Source organism: Bolinopsis microptera, chromosome 12, assembly GCF_026151205.1.
Source record: "Bolinopsis microptera isolate Bmic1 chromosome 12, MBARI_Bmic_1.0, whole genome shotgun sequence".
Lineage (NCBI taxonomy): Eukaryota > Metazoa > Ctenophora > Tentaculata > Lobata > Bolinopsidae > Bolinopsis > Bolinopsis microptera.
In genome coordinates this window covers 14202256-14227070 of record NC_087083.1, presented here as the reverse complement: position 1 = coordinate 14227070, position 24815 = coordinate 14202256, and the positions used below count along the sequence as shown (strand labels likewise).

The 24815-nt window shown below is 39.4% G+C and overlaps 1 protein-coding gene across 2 annotated transcripts; it reads right to left on the bottom strand.

The window, feature by feature from the left end:
* Positions 1 to 9273: 9273 nt before the first annotated feature.
* LOC134824226 (uncharacterized) lies at positions 9274 to 18244 on the bottom strand. Of its 2 annotated transcripts, XM_063836006.1 has the most exons (7): positions 17861 to 18244; positions 16821 to 16956; positions 15645 to 15749; positions 15099 to 15232; positions 11952 to 12103; positions 10664 to 10792; positions 9274 to 9558 (listed from the first exon to the last, which is right to left on the bottom strand). In XM_063836006.1, the coding sequence occupies exons 1-7, from the start codon at positions 18017 to 18019 to the stop codon at positions 9345 to 9347; spliced, it is 1029 nt and encodes a 342-aa protein (XP_063692076.1). In that variant the 5' UTR covers positions 18020 to 18244; the 3' UTR covers positions 9274 to 9344. The 2 variants fall into 2 exon arrangements, with proteins under 2 accessions (XP_063692076.1, XP_063692077.1); XM_063836007.1 differs by lacking the exon at positions 10664 to 10792.
* Between the last annotated feature and the right edge of the window lie 6571 nt (positions 18245 to 24815).

Sequence of the window (24815 nt, the reverse complement as noted above, 5' to 3'; positions counted from 1 at the left end):
CACAATGTAGCCAGAAGTTCTAAAAGTAATAAATACTTTATGAGCGATCGAACAAGAATTGCATCATCCGATGCAGAGGCTTTTGTAGATTGGAAGAATAATTTCCAAAAAACTGAAGTGATGGAGTTTCCGAGATATTCTGGAACGTGGGATTCTGAGTGAAATTATATTAAGTAGTATAATTGAAATTGAATGAAATGAAACGGGAGGGGAATGGATTTCAACCTCCAGTTTTTATGCCTAGAATTAATAAGTTGGTCATCCACTGCCTTTAATGTCAGTTGCTTGACTGCCTTCGACACTATATTTAAATGAGATAACCTACTATTGTCTATTTCTTTGTTTTCAGCATGATACTTTTATGATTTTGACAATCCAAGACGGATAAAATATTATTAATTAGAGAAAAATTACCTCGTCTCTAAAAAGGAATGTCACAATCTTCTGTTGCCCAAACAAGTCCGAATTTCCTGTCCAAATTTTTGGTACAATTTATTGAGCCGAACGTTATTTGGCACACAATAATACAAAATTTGAGCATATACTACATATTTGAACGCTATAAATTTGCAGCAAAAAGTTTCTTTGACAGGCAAAAAATTTGGAGAGAAATACATTTGAAATAAGGCTCTTCGATTTGTCGCGTTTCGAGTTTTAAAATATTGTTTGCCCACATTTACGGATTATCTATAATGACTAATCATACTTATTTAATAAGTATGAGTGTCAAGGAAATTAACGGCTAAAAAGTAATTTATACAGAATATAATATGAACGACCCCTTGCTGTATACAACCTTACAACAGCATGCAAACCAGCTTTATATTGTTATATGTTTTAATTCAACTGAATTTCGCGATCATTCCGGTTAATTGCCGTATAATTTGACGCCATTGCACTTAATTTACAAGTTTAATTGCAACACTTCCTCTAGATCTAGAGAGCTATTTTCAATTTTGAGCCGACTTTTTATTTCTGTAATCATGGTAGTTGCACATCTGCTTCTGGGCAAACGCTGCCAAATTGTAGCTTATATCACAGTGCTGGCTAGCACGACCGTCAGCCTTTATACCCACTATTTGTTATTTGTATTTTCATTTAGACTCATCAGAAGTCGTTCTACAGGTTTAATTTTAGTTCAAACTATTCTAATTCAATGTTAAAGATGACAGAAATAAAAAAAAGTCATGTTTCTTATAGGAAATTTTGTAAAAAAACCCAAAATCGCAATATTCAGATGCCTCAGAACTGCATGTTAATACTGAATTGAAGTAAAACTTCAAGGATCAAGAAGGGGGTTTTCTGGAAACCCTGTTGTTGATAATGATTTTAGGTTTATGGGTTAATTACACTCTGATCTTAGGGTGTAAATGTCCACGGTCGTGCTTGCCAGCACTGTTATATATGTATTTAGAGATAGACGCTTTGCCTCTCGATTGTAGCCTATGTTCAAACGTCCGTAAATTTGTAATCAAAATTTGTTCGATGATTCAATATTTACAGAGCACACATTCTTTACTTACTTGGGTTACTTGGGGTTGCTTCATAGATCCTCTATCGGGTCATCAGAACGGCTGACCACCCGTGCAGCGAAGTTGCTGTCTTTTCTGCGCTCCAGTTCAATAACGAATTCCCGTTCTGGCAACAATATCCAGTAACAGGAGGTTCGTCCGGAATAGATGTAACAAACTCCGTCAACAATGACTTGAAACGTAGGGGGTCCTCGATAAGGTGCAGGTTTGCGGGAATGATGTTCCACAATCGAGGCCCCATCACTACAAATGAGCTGTCAAAGATCGATTGATTCCTTTGGCTACTGGACGTTGACAAGCTAGGGACTACTGCTTTCTGGCCATAACGGAGTGTATCTGTAAACTGAACGTTGACATCATTAGGACACTTCTTGTGTAGGATCTTCCACATATGAATGATAGTGTAACGTTCTCTCCTCCGTTGAAGTGACATCAATTTTAAGGCCTTCAGTCTCTGCCAATAGTTCAGATGTTGCACACCATGTATTTTGGACGTAAATGTACGTTGTACTCCCTCTAGCTCAGCGATATCAGCTTGCTTAGTTGAATTCCAGAGGGGACAACAGTACTCGAGATGGCTTCTGACTAATGACTTGTAGAGGGTCAGCATAGTGATCTTGTTTCTCGATCTAAAAGCGCTCAGAACCCAAGAGGCAACTTTACGGGCACGATCTGCTATCATAGTAACATGTGAGCTCCAAGACAAGTCCGCCGAGATCAAAACCCCCAGGTCTTTGACTGCATCCGTAGGGTACATTATGTTACCATGCGAAACTTGATAAGTTTGCGTCAGGATGGCAAACGGGAGGTCTTGCAAGCTGTTTCGGGGACAGTGTTTGTGCACGAGTATCTCAAATTTATCCTCATGCAATGACATGTTATTGCATCTTGCCCAGTCGATGACAGAGTTGAGATCATTTTGCAGTATACTTGCATCTTCAAGTGTATAGATGTGCCTCAAAATCCGTGTATCGTCAGCAAAGAATCTAATGACACATCCTGTGATGCACAGCTTCATGTCATTAATGAACAAAATGAAAAGCAGCGGGCCCAAAACCGTACCCTGTGGCACTCCGCTTATGATTGCTGCAGCAAGTGATGACATCCCGTCCAACACAACACACTGTGTGCGGTCACTTAAGAAGGATTCGATCCACGACACCACCTTTTCGTGAATTCCCATTCTTCTAAGTTTCTTAATAAGCAGTCGGTGATCCACTTTATCAAATGCTTTCGCAAAGTCAAGGTATATGGCGTCAGTATCAGCGTTTTTCACCAATCCTTGAACAATGTCATCAACGTGACTGAGCAGTTGGGTGAGACAGCTCCGCCCAGATCGAAAGCCATGTTGATTATCACAGAGTAATCCGTTCTTCTCTATGAAGCTAACCATCTTGCCACGCAGTATGCGTTCGTACACTTTTATAACGTGAGATGTGAGCGCCACCGGCCGGTAGTTGACAGCTCTCGCCCGATCACCCTTTTTGTATAGAGGAGTGATGTAGGTATCTTTGTAGAACTTAGGTACTTCACCACGCTCAAAGGATTCGCTCCAGATGAGCCGTATCGGCTCGCACATCTCTTTTGCACAGCTCTTTAAGAGGATAGCAGGTATTCCATCAGGTCCGCTAGCAGAGTTAGGAGGAATATTCCCAATTGCAGATATGATATCGTCATCCATGATGCAAAAATCTTCAAGAGTTTGCGGATGTTCGATCATAGGTAACGGGAAATCTGGGTCCTTGATATCAGGAGAGCTTGGATCACTGAACACGGAGCTAAACTGCTCCTGAAGTAAGTCTGCCATCTGCTTTGTGTCAGTAGTGATCTCCTGGTTTGCATCAAATAGCATGTTAATACTGGATTTGATAGTTGAGAGGGATCGGGCATAACTATAGAAGAACTTCGGATTACTTTTAATCTTCTCGATGGCTCTGTTCTCCTTCTCATCCAGTTTCTTGGTATGTGCAGTCATGATGTCGTTCTGTAAGAGTGCAACTTTATTCCTGACTGCCTTGATCTGGTCTTCTGAAGCATTCTTGTCAATTAATGCTTGGAGTCGTGCTTTTTGCCGGTTGCATTTCCGTCTCAACGCGTTGCTGTGCTTAGGACGTCCAGAGGGCACCGATTTCTGAGGAACACACGAACAGCAAATCTGGAACAGGGTCTCCGTGAAAAGAGCAGGAAACTCCTCAAAGGAGCATGAGTCACGAAGCTGAGACCAGTTAACTTCCTGTAACTCCTCCTTTAGTGCATCAAAATCCGCCTTAAAAAAGTCAAGAGACCTGAAGCTACTTTCGTCAAACTTAGGGATGGTAGCCTCCTTTCGGGATAGCGGATTGGTAGCGAACATAACATCCACCAGATGATGGTCAGACAGTGAGGTAGCTTGTGCCTGAACATTAGTAACAAGTCTGCTGTTATTCGTGATGAACAAGTCTAGAACATTGTTACCCCTGGTTGGACAAAGGACGTATTGACTCAGCAGATGCTTGGCCATGAAGTTGAGAAGGGAGTGAGCTGATAGCTGAGTCTCACTGGAACCTCCTGACGACACGGATACAGTCTGCCAGTCTATTGAGGGTAAGTTGTAGTCACCTGTGAGCATAATATCGTAGCTTTCATCATTAACACGGTGAATACACGTGGAGATAAACTCCAAAAGTGAGTTGAAACTGCTGAGGGGGGCATTTGGGGGTCGATAAGCCACTACAACACATGGTGTGTTGGTGCTGTGGGTACGCCAATCCTGACTGAAGGTGTGGTGGGGGAAACTGGTATTGAGGGTTGGGGCGGAGACTGGCACGGATTTCCGAGATTTCCCGAGTGAAGCAGGTTTGCATCCTGTCCATCAGTCTCGCTAACTCTAAAAAAGAAGCCCCAAAATCAGCAACTGAGGTAGAATCCTGGGTAGCTGTAGGGGCGGGGGCAGCTTTATCACCTTTCTTGGGCCGAGGAGCATCACCATTCTCCTTTCTCCGGGTCCCTTTCAGGTGGATAAATGTGCACTCTGAGTTAGTACACAGCTTGTTCTTGACAGAGAACTTACAGAGCACGGGGTGAAAGAACTTGCAGCTGGAACCCTTATTGCACCCGAAGTTACGCTGAGTACCAAAGCGGCAGTACTTATCACAGTATCTAGGGTGTTCGAACTCACAGACACGTCCTTCATGTTCTTTCTTCCCCCTTAAACCATGCGGACATTTTCCTCGCTTATACTTCTCACACACCCGTTCTCTGACAACTTTATCCAGTTTTGAGTTGAGATCATTAAGATTTAACTTCTCCTGGTTCTGCTTGAAAGATTCCGATGTTTCGTTGTGAGGCGAGGAAACTTGCGAAGAAGATATAGTGTCAGCATTAAGTCTCGTATTCATTTGGAATAAACTCCCTTATGAATTAAGGGAAATCTCAAGGCCATCTGTGTTTGAAACTTATTTAATTCAGTGCACCTCTGGACAGTTCTAAACGACCTTATAAAATCTTCTGACAATTGAACAATTTATATCGTCCTCGTTTTACTCAGATTAAACAAATTACATACATATACATTACTTCTTTACCAATACCCAGGATTCCTAATACCAACCTAAAACCATGATGCCTTATATCTGCCTAAACTTTCACGATGATCTGACACACAAACTTTAATAACAATAACGAAACATTACTTTACTATCAAGACGAATTATGATTAACCTCGAGCGGTTTTACAATGCTAAACACCTTTGCACAATTTCACTGTCATTCTACTGATTAAAGATCTGTGCGCATTCCTGGCATTAATCTCACGAATTATATATTTTTTATTTGTACTCTACAACGCCGTACAAATGCCACAAATCCTTATTCCTTAATCAGTAATTATAATCTCTTGTTATAGATAAAGATATTATATATTTCGATAATTGAAAGTTTTTGTTAACTTTAAATTAACTATAATATCTAAATATCAAATTAATAAAATATGTAATTAATAAAATATGTTTTATAAATTGTGTTTATAATTATGGTACATTGTTATTATATTTATATTTTAGGCTGTAACCTTATTTATAGTCCATTGGAATAAACCTAGCATGCCTTGGTTGCAGTATCGCTTCACTTATAGGTGCATATAGGCCATAGGGCCCGATGTAATTGCTTATATGACCAGTTTACTGGTCAACTGGTGTTTTGGTGTCCCTAATTTTGTTTACACTCGGTCACTTGTCAAAGCATGTAAGGTCTGTTACTGTTACTGTTTAGTCCCGGACGGCTTTAATCCGTAACCGGGTTTCTCCTCCGGAGTAGAACCTCAAATTTTACTGGTAGAGGTTCACCGTTCGGCCTCCCTTCTAAGGGAATCCACGGAGATAGGTGCGAATAATGGGCTATCTGGATAAGCCTTCAAAGTTCAAGCCCTCGCGGATCCTTAAGTATCGTCCTTTCTGTACTGGCTGTGCACATAAGGACTTCACAGCGACCTGTGGGACAATATGTCTGCCACTGACGTCAAAGCAACAGAGCAGAATCATTATGACATGATCGTCCCGAGAAATGGCCAGATATGCAAGCAGCCAACTGACCTTATTCCTCATGAGAGCCATTTGGTATGATATTGAGCTAAGACATCAAAAGACTCTCAGAAAGCCTGTCTCAGCTCACTATTCTGGTTGAAAATGTCTGGAATTTGAATGCTTGTATCGGTATCATAAATAATTGAAATTACATATATATTAACTCTCTTCCGGCAATTTGCTATACTTTGACTCAAGAACCATGTATGATTAAGTCTCCAGAGGTGTCTCAAAATCAGTAATAGAAACTGTGGATGGTTAAACTTGCACATGAAAGGGATCGGCTGAAAATTTTGGCATAGCTTCCGCTGTCCCTGAAGGATAAAACTGTCACGCTGTCCCTATCTGAAGCTGGGAATAGCCATACTGATTCGATACTTGTTCAACGTTCCTTTACTGGCAAGGAACTTGTTGTAGAATTCTCCTTTACCGGCAAGGAGTCTGCCATTTTTGTTTTTGTTTGTTCCTTTACCCGCAAGGAACCTGCGGTTGAATGTTCCTTTACCCGCAAGGAACCTGCGGTTGGGGTGAGCATGTAAGGTCATTCGGCGAATTTTCTTTGAAATAAAATGATGTATTTGTAAACATTTTGAAAGTTTATTGATAAAAAAAAGATAAAAAAAGGATGCGCACGCAACTTTCGCTTAAAGTTCGCACGTGCGAAAGGTGCGAATTTTACTCATTCGTGATTTCGATGAATGGGAAAAGCGAGCGACCGTTTTCATTCTCGGCATCACTTTGCATGCAATTGAGAACGGTAATTTAAATTGATATCTGCATTTATTTTTGTTTTGGAAAAAGGATACACTGGTGACGGTCTGATCTACCCAGTTTCTGGTTTTAGTTAAAAAATTGTACCATCAATAATTTGTAAAACAAATGCATTCTCAATTTGCCGTAAAGAAGTTAAAGCAGTTTGTTGAACCCGAGAAAAGGAAAATTCCAGTTTGCACTGTAACAGCCAGCTTCCTTACATTTACAGCACCGGCCCCTTTGATGATTGCTGGATCAGACGTGGGCGCCGCCGAAAATGCTGCAGCGGCGGCGTGAGGCCGTATTTCACTCGGCGGCGGCGGCGTATCGGCGGCTGGAACCAATTTTTGGCAACATAGTCATTGTACCACTGACTGACATCTTATAAGCTAATGTACACTTTGTATGCTAAGGCTCATTTCAAAATTGAATGACGATTTGAAAGAGCAACTATTAGTATTTATACTCTGTTCAGCAACAAGCAGATATTTGGCTACGATAACGGCACAACTGAGGCAAAAATTTGACATTCGGCGCGCCGATCGAAATTTACCGCCGGCGGCGGCGTGTCGAATTTATCGGCGGCGGCGGCGCACCGGCGGCGGCGCCCACGTCTGTGCTGGATAAACACTAGCCAAAACATAGAAAGTTTCTTTACCTGCATATTACCAATACCATACAGCTACAGTGACCGACAGTACTACAGTAGACTAACAAAGGTCTAGGTGCTTTGTTGGAATAGGTGGAAGGGAAATGTTCCGATATTGTTTACAAAGCCTCAAAAGTGTACAGTGACTATTCTCATACAGTTCCAGAAGCCATTATAGATGAAATTTCACAGAAAAATTGTGTGAAGATAAGTGTCTCATTTCAACCAAACGATCTGGAAGGAGACCAACTCAAAGTTATAATAGGACGCCAGCACCTAGTGTAATATCAGACAGGGGGGGTGGGTTGTGTTGGCTGAGCACTAATGATCATAAAAGTTTATAAAGTTTATAATGAACAAAATGTAAAATAGATAACTTTCTTTTTGCTTGTAGATAACTTTACGGTGACTTTAAGTTGCATTACGTATGTGATTAATTTGTAAATTTGTCGTTTGTAACTATAAACGTTGTTTGTTGATAAGTTATTTAAGCTTTTATTTGTAGATAATTGTATGGCTGTGTTTTAAATTTAATAGGTTTCACAATTAAAGGGAACCAATATACTGAAGAGGAGGACTAATAATAATATATATAAAGATATATTGACGCTCTGTATTAGCTATTATATGTATAAGTTTATTGTATTAATATTATCCTATATAATATGATCATATCGCACTTAAAATACCTGATCTTGACACAAGGTCACATAAATTACCTAAATGTGTAAGAGTGGCTCGGATCCTGTAACAAGCGTTAAGTTCCACGTTGCTACCAGTTTCTCTTGAAATCACCCCACCCCACATGGAATAAGTTACAGTGTTCCACCGCAAAGCTGTTTATAATGCTAGGCATAATGCTAGGTATAATGCTAGGTATAATGCTAGGTATAATGTGTATAATTACGTGTTCTTACTCATACGTTTAGTTTAATGTCCGCATTATGTTAGTGTGTACTCTTACACATTATAATCGTGTGATTATAACACGGTGCCGTTTAGTTTCATTGTTTGCACAGGCCTGTAAACGTGACACGTGATCACGTGACCATGGTTACAGACTCTGTAACCGTGACCATGTGTTCACGTGACCACCTGCATTGGAGCTAACCTACTCCTTTTGTTACTATACTAGGTCTCTTAACTTGTATCACATTGTGTACTCTATTGTTCTGTAAGGTACTGTGTTTCAAATGGCGCTTCTTGTAAACACTCATACTTTGTTAGTGCGGCTACTTTCATCTTCAATTCTTCTATTTTAGACTAATCACTTAATTAATAACTTAATTAACTAATCACTTAATCTAACGGACCCTAATCACTTAACTAGGTATTGTTATGTGTTATAATTATATAAGCAATTTCCAACGTAGGGTGAGCAGTGGCGTAACATTTGGTGCCCTCCCTAAAATTGAACAAATTAGGTTGCCAGTCCTTCTGATTTAAAAATAAATAGTATCGAAACTATTTTCTTTTGTTTCATAGAATGCGCGCCAAAATAATATACAAGTTTTTTAATAGTAATATCAATGAAATTAAATCATTAGAATTAAAAATAAAATTGAATATTTAAAAACGTCAAGACAATTTCACAGCAATAACTTGGAAGTCCCTTAAATAGGTTAGCCCCGTAGAATTATAAATAAAACACTTTTCAGGACGTTATTCTTTGTACGATTTTCTGTTTTCAGGTTCAGATTCAGGCTAGTTATAAATACTATAATAACCCCATGGCTGCGTCATCAGTAAACATTAGCAAACATTTAAAACAAGTGATAAGGTTTGAGGGTGGATAAGTTGTCTTCCTTGTAGCGGTCACCAGCTGCTGTAAATGTGACAATGTATTAACTGCTAAACAGCAGATATTAGGTCCTTGAACCGACCTGCACTATGATCACATTTTGCTGGTTCTGCAGGCTGTTCTAGCTTAATAATCAGTTTTCCTAGATTGTCAATCCCTGTGTAGGGCCTTCCTTTACATCGAGGTAGGATTAAAAGGCGGTTTTTAGTGTAATCCGCGTCGCGAGCTGTTCTCCTGATACGCCTCATAACCCGCCTTAATGTCCTGTGAGAAATATTACATTACATTATATATATAATACTTACATTTCTTATTATTACTACAGTCAGTTCCCAGTGGAGCACTTCAAGGTGTACAGGAGCCACTGTTAGGAGTTAGTGACTGTAAGTAGGCAATCTCATAGGATTTGGTGAGGATGTGAGGCATGTGACAGCGATTAACCGATCAATCCCCAGAATCACTGTCACGTGTCAAAAAGTATATGCCTCCCCACTTATAGAATCTGCATCATAACACTTACATTTGGAAATATTTAGATGCTTAGATGAGTCTGCGATCCCTCACAGGCTATAGTCACAGGCTATAGTCACAGGCTATAGTCACAGGAGCTATAGTCACAGGCTATCATAGTCACAGGCTATAGTCACAGGCTATAGTCACAGGCTATAGTCAGAGGAGCTATAGTCACAGGCTATCATAGTCACATGCTATAGTCACAGGCTATCATAGCCACAGGCTATCATAGTCACAGGCTATAGTCACAGGCTATAGTAACAGGAGCTATAGTCACAGGAGCTATACTCACAGGCTATAGTCACAGGCTAAAGTCACAGGCTATAGTCACAGGCTATAGTCACCCATGACTGTCTCAAATCAAGCTTCACAACAATACTCCGTAATGATTTTTATTTTTTATTCCTGCTCATGTTGTTTAAAATAACAATCAAATTCAAAATACAATTTTCAAAATTAGAGCGATTAAGCTTGTTTGGGGTAACTCAGTAGCGTAACTCAGTAACCTAACTCAGTAGCGTAACTCAGTAACGTAACTCAGTAACGTAACTCAGTAACCTAACTCAGTAGCGTAACTCAGTAGCGTAACTCAGTAGCGTAACTCAGTATCGTAACTCAGTAGCGTAACTCAGTAGCGTAACTCAGTAGCGTAACTCAGTAACCTAACTCAGTAGCGTATCTCAGTAGCGTAACTGAGTAACGTAACTCAGTAACGTATAGCTCAGTAGCGTAACTCAATAGTGTAACTCAGTAGCGTAACTCAGTAACGTATAACTGAGTAACGTAACTCAGTAACGTAACTCAATAGTGTAACTCAGTAGCGTAACTCAGTAGCGTAGATTGTAATGTTGCTTACCCGACTGATTTATAGAAAATGACCAAGGTAGCATAGAGACAGACATATAACAGCACCTCTAAAAGTATAACCATTGCTTTGCCCCAGTCGTGGCAGTGCTGGATGGAAGGGAGTCCAGTAGGGAGCTTCCTGTAGTTTGTTATTTGTTTATTTGTTTATTTGTTACACATTCAGGGAAACGTATTTAGATCTGTTAAAATTGCTATTTTGGCTGATAAAACTCAACTCAACTCCTGGCGACAATAACGACATAACTTATTAACTTACTGAGACATGGTTTGCTAAAAGAACTAAATGGACCCAAAGGACTGGCAAAGTTAAAACTATTACTTTATGGAGTTTAAAAGTTAGTTATTTTGCAGTATATCTGGTGGACTGCAGCGCGCATCACGTGGTATATATGTCTAAAATTATTTAATGAAATCAACAACTTAACAAACAGTGAGTTCACACTTCACACATCATCATTCTATACTTGTTCCGCCAAATGGAGGTCAGGATAGGTAAATAATGCTCTAGTTATGTAATATGTGATGACATGAATAAGTGTGCTTGTGTATACTGTATACAAGGGGTTTCTAGTTAAAAGCGTACCGTCATTCAGGCCCTTGCAGTAGCATTACTATGTCAGTTTTGGCGACAAAGTAAAGTTAAAGGTGGATCTTGGAGGCGTACAGCTGTCACACCATGTCACTAGTGGCGGCAGTTTACTGACTTTGGAAAGGCTTCTGTTTCTGTAACAATGCTATTATTGGTGAATCTCAAGTTAAATGTTTCAACCTCTTTTGCGGTATTCAGTCAGACCTGTTCTATATGTAATCCTTTCATCAAATTAGTTATTTAAAAATGAATTGCGGTGTAATTTCATTTTCAACATATTTGAAGTTATATTCCTTTGTCAGCTTAGTAGTTCACGAAGGCTGCATTTTTACGTCTTCACGTCACGATTGGTGAATTATCAAAGTGAAGCCTCAAAGTGAATAATCAATATTATTAGCTTTTGCTACACATATTTCACTTATATCAGCTCTTGCACTAGATTCCTAAGATGTTTAGCAGTCGTTTTATTTTCTGTTTTCGTATTGTTATGGAGCTTAGTTGTTCATTCTCCGAGACAACAACTTTATTAGACATCTCCTTCATTTTTCCTTATAGTTATTGTATAATAGTACGTTAATTAATTTATATTTGATTGTGGACGTGACCTTGGAGATGACTTTTTGATAACGAATAATGATAATGGTGACCAGAGTCAAAATTAATGAACAAATATAGTATTTTGTTTTACCCAAAGCAATGAAACTCTGCATCTACCATGTATTCGGAACCATTGCAGCTGAAAGTTGTGTTTATTTCCATTTTCCACAACTCAAGCTTTTTAACTTTTGTCATCGGCCTTGAGTTATGGTTACCACGACGCTCGCTCTCTGTGTGGAACCACTGAAAATAATACGCCTCAATCAGTAACTCTACTAATACTATTGGAGAGTATTAAAGGTTCTGTACCTAAGTACCTAGTTGGCTATGAACTATTTAATATCACGAGTAGTTAACTTCCATCTTGGTCTAGGGAAGCCAATTAAATTCAGGGTTCAATAGAAAAGTAGCACCAAATCTACAGGGCCACTGATTTGCGTTTCAGCCAGGAAATTATAGCATCTAAAATATTAGCATAAAAACTTAGATCAAAAATGATTGAGAAAATATCAGAAAATAAGCAAACCTTGAAATAGAGAAGATGGCCCGCGGAGGGTTTATAAATAAGCAAACTTTGAAATAGAGAAGATGGCCCGCGGAGGGTTTATAAATAAGCAAACCTTGAAATAGAGAAGATGGCCCGCGGAGGGTTTATAAATAAGCAAACCTTGAAATAGAGAAGATGGCCCGCGGAGGGTTTATAAATAAGCAAACCTTGAAATAGAGAAGATGGCCCGCGGAGGGTTTATAAAAAAGCAAACTTTGAAATAGAGAAGATGGCCCGCGGAGGGTTTATAAATAAGCAAACCTTGAAATAGAGAAGATGGCCTGCGGAGGGTTTATAAATAAGCAAACCTTGAAATAGAGAAGATGGCCCGAGGAGGGTTTATAAATAAGCAAACCTTGAAATAGAGACGATGGCCCGAGGAGGGTTTATAAATAAGCAAACCTTGAAATAGAGAAGATGGCCCGAGGAGGGTTTATAAGTAAGCAAACCTTGAAATAGAGAAGATGTCCTGCGGAGGGTTTATAAATAAGCAAACCTTGAAATAGAGAAGATGGCCCGCGGAGGGTTTATAAATAAGCAAACCTTGAAATAGAGAAGATGGCCCGCGGAGGGTTTATAAATAAGCAAACCTTGAAATAGAGAAGATGGCCCGCGGAGGGTTTATAAATAAGCAAACCTTGAAATAGAGAAGATGGCCTGCGGAGGGTTTATAAATAAGCAAACCTTGAAATAGAGAAGATGGCCCGCGGAGGGTTTATAAATAAGCAAACCTTGAAATAGAGAAGATGGCCTGCGGAGGGTTTATAAATAAGCAAACCTTGAAATAGTGAAGATGTCCCGCAGAGGGTTTATAAATAAGCAAACCTTGAAATAGAGAAGATGGCCCGAGGAGGGTTTATAAATATTAAATAAGCAAACCTTAAAATAGAGAAGAACTCCCGCGGAGGGTTTATAAATAAGCAAACCTTGAAATAGAGAAGATGGCCCGCGGAGGGTTTATAAATAAGCAATTACCTTGAAATAGAGAAGATGTCCCGCGGAGGGTTTATAAATAAGCAAACCTTGAATTAGAGAAGATGGCCCGCGGAGGGTTTATAAATAAGCAAACCTTAAAATAGAGAAGATGGCCCGCGGAGGGTTTATAAATAAGCAAACCTTGAAATAGAGAAGATGGCCCGCGGAGGGTTTATAAATGAGCAAACCTTGAAATAGAGAAGATGGCCCGCGGAGGGTTTATAAATAAGCAAACCTTGAAATAGAGAAGATGGCCCGCGGAGGGTTTATAAATAAGCAAAACTTGAAATAGAGAAGATGAACTGCGGAGGGTTTATAAATAAGCAAACCTTGAAATAGAGAAGATGGCCCGCGGAGGGTTTATAAATAAGCAAACCTTGAAATAGAGAAGATGGCCCGCGGAGGGTTTATAAATGAGCAAACCTTCAAATAGAGAAGATGGCCCGCGGAGGGTTTATAAATAAGCAAACCTTGAAATAGAGAAGATGGCCGGCGGAGGGTTTATAAATAAGCAAACCTTGATAATTCCCGACAGCTTGCTGGAGGGAATTTGCGGCCCGAAGAACCGGAGGTATTATGTATTATAATATTTTCCGGTTCCGAATTGGAAGGGGTGTAATCCGATACGTGCGCATGATACAATATAGTGTCTAATATATAGAACGCCAGTGTTATTTGTTTTACAACTTGCCGCCAGCCAGTCTGAGGTCTATACTGATAATACCTTGGCTTCCCTCGCGGGATATATCGGCAAATTATCAGCTCTCAGTGTCCGAGACTTTTAGTGGATATAATTCCCGGAAGGTATTATAAATAAGCAAACCTTGAAATAGAGAAGATGGCCCGCGGAGGGTTTATAAATAAGCAAACCTTGAAATAGAGAAGATGGCCCGCGGAGGGTTTATAAATAAGCAAACCTTGAAATAGAGAAGATGGCCCGCGGAGGGTTTATAAATAAGCAAAACTTGAAATAGAGAAGATGAACTGCGGAGGGTTTATAAATAAGCAAACCTTGAAATAGAGAAGATGGCCCGCGGAGGGTTTATAAATAAGCAAACCTTGAAATAGAGAAGATGGCCCGCGGAGGGTTTATAAATAAGCAAACCTTGAAATAGAGAAGATGGCCCGCGGAGGGTTTATAAATAAGCAAACCTTGAAATAGAGAAGATGTCCTGCGGAGGGTTTATAAATAAGCAAACCTTGAGATAAAGAAGATGGCCCGCGGAGGGTTTATAAATAAGCAAACCTTGAAATAGAGAAGATGGTCCGCGGAGGGTTTATAAATAAGCAAACCTTAAAATAGAGAAGATGGCCCGCGGAGGGTTTATAAATAAGCAAACCTTGAAATAGAGAAGATGGTCCGCGGATGGTTTATAAATAAGCAAACCTTGAAATAGAGAAGATGGCCCGCGGAGGGTTTATAAATAAGCAAACCTTGAAATAGAGAAGATGGCCCGCGGAGGGTTTATAAATAAGCAAAACTTGAAATAGAGAAGATGGCCCGCGGAGGGTTTATAAATAAGCAAACCTTGAAATAGAGAAGATGGCCCGCGGAGGGTTTATAAATAAGCAAACCTTGAAATAGAGAAGATGGCCCGCGGAGGGTTTATAAATAAGGAAACCTTGAAATAGAGAAGATGGCCCGCGGAGGGTTTATAAATAAGCAAACTTTGAAATAGAGAAAATGGCCCGCGGAGGGTTTATAAATAGGCAAACCTTGAAATAGAGAAGATGGCCCGCGGAGGGTTTATAAATGGGAGTGTGTTCTGAGAGGCACCACCAAGAGAGGTCTTCATCCGACATGAGGGTTAAGTTACTGCCAAATATCGGCCTCACTTCTTTTGAGTTATCTGTCAGAGTTCAGTTTTACAGGAACTAGTAATATTCATGGTTACTTTTGCTTAAATGTGTTAGAAGGCTGACAATTTGATTAAGCATGAGAGGTATTCTAGTAGCAGTTAAGACTGCAGACTGCAAACCGTTCTGCTCAGAGGATGGCATGCCGGATAACAGAAACCTGATTTTAAAGACCTGATTTGGCAAATTTTTTTGTTTTTAAAACTTGAGCAGATAAATATTTTGGTTTCAGTTTCGCCTCATCCAGGCAGAAACGTTTGAAAAAAAAACTGCAAGGTTGGATCCTAAGCCAAGCGTTATCATGCAGCAACATTTATCAGCAAGGTTGGTAGTTAACATTTGTGTACGAGAATGCGCCCCCTTAAACAATAAACATGTTAACATGTTAAAATGATTTAAACTTACCTTCTATTGCAGGGACAACAGCTATAATGATAACAGTCTTAGAGTTAGGAAAGGCCTTCAAGTAACAGCTGAACCATTGTACAGTATGACTGTAGTGAGCTTCCACTGAAATGAGAATTTTGAATATTGCGGTTGTTTCACAATTTTATCATTTAAAATAACGGCTGAGGCAAATGCGAGATAAAACTTCTCCGAAAATCCGAACTTAATTTACTATGAGGCTTGTTGATCTCAAGTAGAACTTCAAATAGAGCTGATATTGTGTTCGCCATCGTCACTCGTATATTGTATAAAGGAAGTTTATCCTTTGTTATATTACACATAGCGTTAAATGCTAATATTGATGGTAGCTTTAGCCACGACTACAATCTTTATTGTTGGGTATTCAGTAGCGTGTCTCATGGAAATACGAATAATTAGGGGGCGCCCCGGGGGGGGGGGGGGGAAGGGGGTTTAGAATGGGCTGAATATTGCAACTATAGTTTTTACACTTACACTTCTTTTACTGGAATTGGTATTTATCATATAATATTATTGATTTTATAAAAACACCAATTGACTCAACCTAATACCTTAGGTTTTACCTTAATAGCTAATAATTATTACTGGTGTAAAGTAGTTAGTTATGAGAACGTTAATTAGCGGCCCCTTAAGAAGATCAATTTCCATGTGGAATTGTGGTTGCGTGAAATGTTACATTATTTCTTGAACTAACTAACTTATATTCAACAATCTTACAAACACTGTTTATTGTGCTTGACTCCTTTGTTGTCGAAGAAAATGTTTAATTAGTCTATAAAATAATCGAAATCGAGTAGGATTAGTGTCTCCCATTTATCAAGACCGATGATTGACAAACTAAAAATGATAATTAAAATGGATTTTAGTTTTTTATAGGGTTTCCTCGATGTAAAAAACATTTCTTGCCCAAAAAGCGCATCAAAAAATGAAAAATACCTTATCGAACTTTATTTGAACGGACATTAATTGGACACTGGTACGGTGGCCCTAGCGTTAATTTTAATGTCTGCTTAAAATTATGTCCGTTCACGCAACTTCCGGTCAGATAAGGTCGGAAAAGGTAGTTTATTGTGCACCTCTCTCTAAATACATAAACAGTTAATTATGTTAATTAATTATGTTAATTATGTTAATTATTGTAATTATGTTACTGACTTAGACAAGAGATGGTGATGTCCCCGACGTCCCTCTCGTATATGACATCCCTCTCAGGTATGCAGGGCTCTGATCTGTTCTCCTCTTTAGTCAGCGTGGTAGCTGACTCTGGGGACGTGCACTCAAGAATAGCTGTCTGAACAAGGAGCTCTTGTTAAGGGGGGGGGGGGGGGGGGGGGGGGGAGCTCTTGTTAAACGTTATATAAGGCATATGATGAGAAGTTCGTACGGTACGAACTCAGTACTTTTAAAAATGACTGTACCGTACGTACTAATAAAACTGGTTATAAAGTACGATAAATGGGTTTCCGATGGAAGTCCGACTTTCGTGACAAAATAATGACTGGAACACTTGAAATGGCGCTACGGGCACCTAAACTTATGTCGCCGGAAAGTACTTCTCATCTTAGCATAAGGCATGAAATTGTTATTTGGACCTAGTGTTGACGTTACCCAACCTGCTGAACAAAATATCAATATGAATATCAGCTAACTCATTTTATCAAAACATGTTAAGGACTTTTTCATGCTCTATCCGTTTTCCTAATTACTTTTGAATCCTCGGCATCTTTGAAACGTCAAAGATTCCGAGGAGCGGTGGAGAATAAAGAAATAATTGTACACCGAACTATGGTTTATACCTCCCTCTATACATATTATTATATAAGTCACGCAGTCATGTTAATTATGTGACGAGGATTAACGGGTGATACTGGTAAAATATTTGTTTCAACTCGGCGCGCGTCTTGGTACTTTGGTAGGTTATAAACCTACAAGACGAGGAGTGCTCCTATATATAGGCCCGTTTATTTTGTTTCTTTCTCATAGTAATGAAGCCGGTTTTTATAACACGATACTAACTTATAATTTATAAATATTGATTTTATCATTTAGCATTTGAGAACAGTATTTAATTAAAATGTAAAATAGCCTCTATGCTAACCTCTGATGTTTACATATAAAAAGTTTCCTCTTGTTAAGAAACCGGCACTAACCAGTATTAAACATCATTCAGATACCAATACATTCATAATACAAACCTGATTTTTCTCTATTTGGATGACGTAATGATTAAGTGTCTCGTCATACTTAAGCTTCCGTTCTCCTAGTTCTTTTCTGAATTCATCACCACTAGCTTCACTAGTTACCTGCTCCAATAGAAACCAGGGAAGAAGGTAATGAAGGATCAGCCCATTCATTTAACAGCTACCTTTTATATTATCTCATATTTGCTGGTAAGATATTCATTCTTGTTATTTCCATTACTATACAATATTAAATGATAAAGAGACAGGGAAGAAATTTTTTAAAAAGTTATAAAAGTATCCACGTATAACAATGGCTTTGACTAAGATTTAATAACGCTTTCTTTCATTATAGGTCACAAATTCTACTCAAACATTTAGAAAATAATAAATTGTATGGATATCTTTAGAACAAGCAGCAAACGAACAGCAAGCAGAACAGTGTGTTCTCTAAACATGGATGTTAACTGCATAATAGCACACAAATATAAGGTTAGCACACTACTTCTTTGAGCTGAAGGCTAATTACAGCACTGTTCTCTAGCTCTCAACCAACAGCGCACTGTTCTCTAGCTCTCTACCAACAGTGCTCTCAACCAACAGCGCTCTCAACCAACAGTGCTCTCTAGCTCTCTACCAACAGTGCTCTCAACCAACAGTGCTCTCAACCAACAGTGCTCTCAACTAACAGTGCTCTCTAGCTCTCAACCAACAGTGCTCTCAACCAACAGTGCTCTCAACCAACAGTGCTCTCAACTAACAGTGCTCTCTAGCTCTCAACCAACAGCGCTCTCAACCAACAGTGCTCTCTAGCTCTCTACCAACAGTGCTCTCAACCAACAGTGCTCTCAACCAACAGTGCTCTCAACTAACAGTGCTCTCTAGCTCTCTACCAACAGTGCTCTCAACCAACAGTGCTCTCAACCAACAGTGCTCTCAACCAACAGCGCTCTCAACCAACAGTGCTCTCAACCAACAGTGCTCTCAACCAACAGCGCTCTCAACTAACAGTGCTCTCTAGCTCTCAACCAACAGTGCTCTCAACCAACAGTGCTCTCAACCAACAGTGCTCTCAACTAACAGTGCTCTCTAGCTCTCAACCAACAGCGCTCTCAACCAACAGTGCTCTCTAGCTCTCTACCAACAGTGCTCTCAACCAACAGTGCTCTCAACCAACAGCGCTCTCAACCAACAGTGCTCTCTAGCTCTCTACCAACAGTGCTCTCAACCAACAGTGCTCTCAACCAACAGTGCTCTCAACCAACAGCGCTCTCAACCAACAGTGCTCTCTAGCTCTCTACCAACAGTGCTCTCAACCAACAGTGCTCTCAACCAACAGTGCTCTCAACTAACAGTGCTCTCTAGCTCTCAACCAACAGTGCTCTCAACCAACAGTGCTCTCAACCAACAGTGCTCTCAACTAACAGTGCTCTCTAGCTCTCAACCAACAGCGCTCTCAACCAACAGTGCTCTCTAGCTCTCTACCAACAGTGCTCTCAACCAACAGTGCTCTCAACCAACAGTGCTCTCAACTAACAGTGCTCTCTAGCTCTCAACCAACAGCGCTCTCAACCAACAGTGCTCTCTAGCTCTCTACCAACAGTGCTCTCAACCAACAGTGCTCTCAACCAACAGCGCTCTCAACCAACAGTGCTCTCTAGCTCTCTACCAACAGTGCTCTCAACCAACAGTGCTCTCAACCAACAGTGCTCTCAACCAACAGCGCTCTCAACCAACAGTGCTCTCTAGCTCTCTACCAACAGTGCTCTCAACCAACAGTGCTCTCAACCAACAGTGCTCTCAACTAACAGTGCTCTCTAGCTCTCAACCAACAGTGCTCTCAACCAACAGTGCTCTCAACCAACAGTGCTCTCAACTAACAGTGCTCTCTAGCTCTCAACCAACAGCGCTCTCAACCAACAGTGCTCTCTAGCTCTCTACCAACAGTGCTCTCAACCAACAGTGCTCTCAACCAACAGTGCTCTCAACCAACAGTGCACTGTTCTCTAGCTCTCAACCAACAGTGCTCTCAACCAACAGTGCTCTCAACCAACAGTGCTCTCGCCAACAGTGTCCTCAACTAACAGTGCTCTCTAGCTCTCAACCAACAGTGCTCTCAACCAACAGTGCTCTCAACCAACAGTGGACTCAATTCTTCAACATAAATAAGGTCTGCTGAGAGTACGGGTTTCTAGTATTATATTTTAGCTTCCATATCACAAACTTGAGCAAAAGAAAATAACGATAAACCCTGCAACTTTAAGTTTCTTCAATAGAATGATGACTTTCCCATGACTGAGGAAGTATGATACAATTGTTACAACTCTTCCTTATAGTTGATAGTTATAGGAGGAGAAGGAGGAGAAGGAGGAGAAGGAGGAGAAGGAGGGAATGAGGAATATGTAGAGTTAAATCATGCAGTTCATATTATCTAAGTAAAGCATCATTTCCAAGTCGTTAGAATTCAAAAGGGAATATTTATGCACTATTTCAAATTGAATGTACAAATAATTGTGTAAAAAACTCTGCCATGGACTCCTTGAAATATCTAAATATGGAGTTGGTTCAATCCGTTATATGATAAAACTGTTCAGTGCTCACTAGGTACCTCAATACAGTTATACTTATAATGATGTAGATACATGTGCGTCTAAGAGAACTAACGAGATGATCCTAATTAAACAATAAAAATGAAGCAGTTTATAGGTGCTTGAACGGCCTCAATCTTGGATTAACGATATTAATCCCTACTGCGGGCTACCATTACACACAAAGCCGAATTGAGTGAACTATCAAATAAATTAGCTATCCTAGTAGTAGCGTAGTAGTAGTGTAGTAGTAGCATAGTAGTAGTGTAGTAGTGTTTATTAATCTAGCGTAGTAGTAGTGTAGTAGTAGTGTTTATTAATCTTGCTAATGATACGGATGAGATTCTGTGGCTAATGGTATCTCGCAGTGTTGAATGCGAATCAGTTTGTATTTAGTTGCTTCCCTTCGACCCCTGTGCGATTTTTTGAATCATGATACCCAAGTCAATCAACAATATTAAATTATGGACAGTATACCAACAATAATAGATTTAAAACGCTTGATGAAAATGTTTATTAAAATATCTGTCAAAGTCGACGTTAAGTTTGACCTTTACATTTTGGTGGAAAAATGCAAACAAACTTCTTTGACAGAATATCAGTGTTTCTTTCAAACGTTTGATATTGTTTTTTTTACTTTGAAGTTTATCCTTAATTTCTTAATCGGCAGAATATTTATTTCGATCAAGAATTTAAAAGTTAGAACTATCTTTATCTGCGTAATGATATCAAACTATTACTATAATTACTATAATTATCGTCGTCACCAGAACCGGATACAATCTTATAGTTACCATCCCTAGCAACAGAATCTAATCCTTGTTTCTATGTTAAATAAACCGCTCAAAAAGCCAGACAGCTCACAAGGTATCTAAAATTAAACAGAAAGAATGTTCTACCCAGTAACCCATTACACGCAGAAACAGGAGACCATGTGAATCCTAACCTTACACCCTGTAAACCTGTATATAAGATATATAGGGACCGTGTGGGGAGGAAGTGCTGGTTCTTGTATTGTCCACCATCTCCTAAATACACCTGTTCAGAGGATATAATTGTCCAACAATTCACATGTTACGAGGAAATTATTTAGTGAGTCGTTTTAAAGACTGGTGTTATTTTAGTTCCCATCAATCCGCTGTATTTACTAACAAAATGTAATGGAATTTAAAATAGAAGTTTTGGAGTATAAAAGTACTTCATAGAATTAGACTCCAGATGATAATTGGTTGGTTGATAATATGATGTATTAGCAAGCACGACCGGTGCATTTATTGTGGGTATACTATGTACGCCCTTTACTATTATACCCCCTTTACTATTATACCCCCTTTGGTACACGTTACAAGCCTCTTTCGTGCACGCGAAGCGTGCACTCCGGCCGGAGGCGGCGGCCGAAGGCCGCCGCCTCCGGCAGGAGTTTTTCAGGCATTAAGACTCATCGGAAGTCGTTCAGCAGATTTATTTTTAGTTCAAAACATTCTAATTTGATGTCAAAGATGACAGGAATAAAAAATAGTTATGTTGAGATTTTTAAGAAATTTGCATAAAATACTCGCCAGCACTATTATACGAAATTCGGTAAAAAACCCAAAATCGCCATATTCAGGTGCCTTAAAAACCATGTTAAAATTGAGTTAGAGATCTGAAACTTTGAAGGGCGTCTAGACGTTGACCAAATCGACTGCAAAAAAAGTTTCAGGTTTCAGAAACATCGGGAAGTGGGTTTTCTAGAACCCCTGTTTTACGACAGATTGTCGTGATATCACAGTGCTGGCAAGCACGAGCGGTGTCTTTATTGGGGGTATACTATGTACCCCCTTTACTATTGTACCCCCTTTACTATTATACCCCCTTTACTATTATAACCCCTTTGGTACTCGTCGGAAGCCTCTTTCGTGCACGCGAAGCGTGCACTCCGGCCGGAGGCGGCGGCCGGAGGCGGCGGCCGAAGGCCGCCGCCTCCGGCAGGAGTTTTTCAGGCATTAAGACTCATCGGAAGTCGTTCAGCAGATTTATTTTTAGTTCAAAACATTCTAATTTGATGTCAAAGATGACAGGAATAAAAATAGTTATGTTGAGATTTTTAAGAAATTTGCATAAAATAGTAAAAATACTCGCCAGCACTGTTATACGAAATTCGGTAAAAAACCCAAAATCGCCATATTCAGGTGCCTTAAAAACCATGTTAAAATTGAGTTAGAGATCTGAAACTTTGAAGGGCGTCTAGACGTTGACCAAATCGACTGCAAAAAAAGTTTCAGGTTTCAGAAACATCGGGAAGTGGGTTTTCTAGAACCCCTGTTTTACGACAGATTGTCGTGATATCACAGTGCTGGCAAGCACGAGCGGTGTCTTTATTGGGGGTATACTATGTACCCCCTTTACTATTGTACCCCCTTTACTATTATACCCCCTTTACTATTATAACCCCTTTGGTACTCGTCGGAAGCCTCTTTCGTGCACGCGAAGCGTGCACTCCGGCCGGAGGCGGCGGCCGAAGGCCGCCGCCTCCGGCAGGAGTTTTTCAGGCATTAAGACTCATCGGAAGTCGTTCAGCAGATTTATTTTTAGTTCAAAACATTCTAATTTGATGTCAAAGATGACAGGAATAAAAATAGTTATGTTGAGATTTTTAAGAAATTTGCATAAAATAGTAAAAATACTCGCCAGCACTGTTATACGAAATTCGGTAAAAAACCCAAAATCGCCATATTCAGGTGCCTTAAAAACCATGTTAAAATTGAGTTAGAGATCTGAAATTTTTCAGGGCGTCTAGACGTTGACCAAATCGACTGCAAAAAAAGTTTCAGGTTTCAGGAGCATCGGGAAGTGGGTTTTCTAGAACCCCTGTTTTACGATAGATTGTCGTGATATATACATATATTCAGGGATAGACGCTTTGCCAGTCAATTGTAGCCTGTATTTAATTGTCCATAGATTCAAAAGTATAAAAGATACAGCCATTTCCGACCACAGGTCTTGCAAATAATTGTTTATACTTTAGTTTACATTGTATAAAAAAATTATATGACGTCATAAACACCCCTTGATGACGTCATCAAGTTAACCGTTTTTAAAACTTGATTTTTGACAAAGTAATAACTTTTAAAATTAATTTTAAACCATTAAGAAGTAATTTTATTCAAAATCTGAGGAAATTTTTACCTTAGATAATTGTTCAAGCATTCTGAAAATCTACCGGAAAGTTTTTCTAGCTTGCTCCTTCATAAAGATATTCGTCATTGAAGTTTGTGCTTTTTTGAAGAATTATTTTATAAAAACGTCAATTTTGCGATTTAGTATTCTCTGGTGTTGGGCCATGCCTTGGGTTGTGGAGCTCAGTTCTGCTTCCTATAGGTATAAATTGTGTTATAGGCTAGTTTTAAAGTTGAAAATCGAAAAGTTGCACACGTTGGGACACGCCCAAATTGATAGAAAATCGCTAAAATCACTGAAAATTGCTGTTTTCGTCATTTTCTGTCAACTTTAGAGTGCCGTTGTGATTACAGTTCTTCTTAAAATACTTTGAAACTTTGCATGCTTATCAAGCTATATATAAAACAATTACATGCAAAAATTTACGGCGATTCAATATTGGATGCGCACGCAACGTCTGCTCCAAGTTTGCACGTGCGAAAGGTGAGAATTTTGCTCATTCGTGATTTCCAACAAATTCTGCTTTGCCACGACAGTTTAATGTCATTATATATGAATTTAATGCCAACTTGAATGAGTATTAAGTGGCATATTCAGTCAGTGATCGACCGATATGCTTCCCTAAACACAAGGAAATGTTTTTAAAGGATAGATTTCGAAATCGTTGAAACTTCCTCCTTATTAATGAAGATATCAGTTTATAATTCGACTTTATAAAGTACCCTGACATTATAATCAAAAAGAGATGATATTTTACCAAAACCCATAATCATGGGTAGAGTGGACCGCTGTCAGTGTCTCTCTTTCCCAAACAAAAGGAAATGATATTAATTTGATTGACCGTTCTCAAATGCAAAATGATACCGAGAATGAAATCGGTCGCTCGCTTTTCCCATTCATTTACAATTGTAATAGATTAAGAAGAACTACCCAAAGGCAGCTGTACTCGGCAATAAAGATTCAATAAACTTCAGCTAACTCAATAAGTAATAACTACTACCCTTACCCCGAAATACTAGGTATCGACCCGAACGCAACCCAAAGAGATTTTTACAGCATCTGATTGATGTACCTAATCAATCGAAACTTATTACAATTCGTAAGCCGTGAATGAATGGGAAAAGCGAGCGACCGATTTCATTCTCGGTATCATTTTGCATTTGAGAACGGTCAATCAAATTAATATCATTTCCTTTTGTTTGGGAAAGAGAGACACTGGCAGC

Coding starts and splice junctions, on each gene's coding strand:
- LOC134824226 (XM_063836006.1), bottom strand. CDS start 18,019: ATGAATGGGCTGATCCTTCATTACCTTCTTCCCTGGTTTCTATTGGAG. Junction 16,957..17,860: donor TCCAAATAGAGAAAAATCAG/GTTTGTATTATG, acceptor CTCCTTGTTCAG/ACAGCTATTCTTGAGTGCAC. Junction 9,559..10,663: donor ATTTTCTATAAATCAGTCGG/GTAAGCAACATT, acceptor TATTTCTCACAG/GACATTAAGGCGGGTTATGA.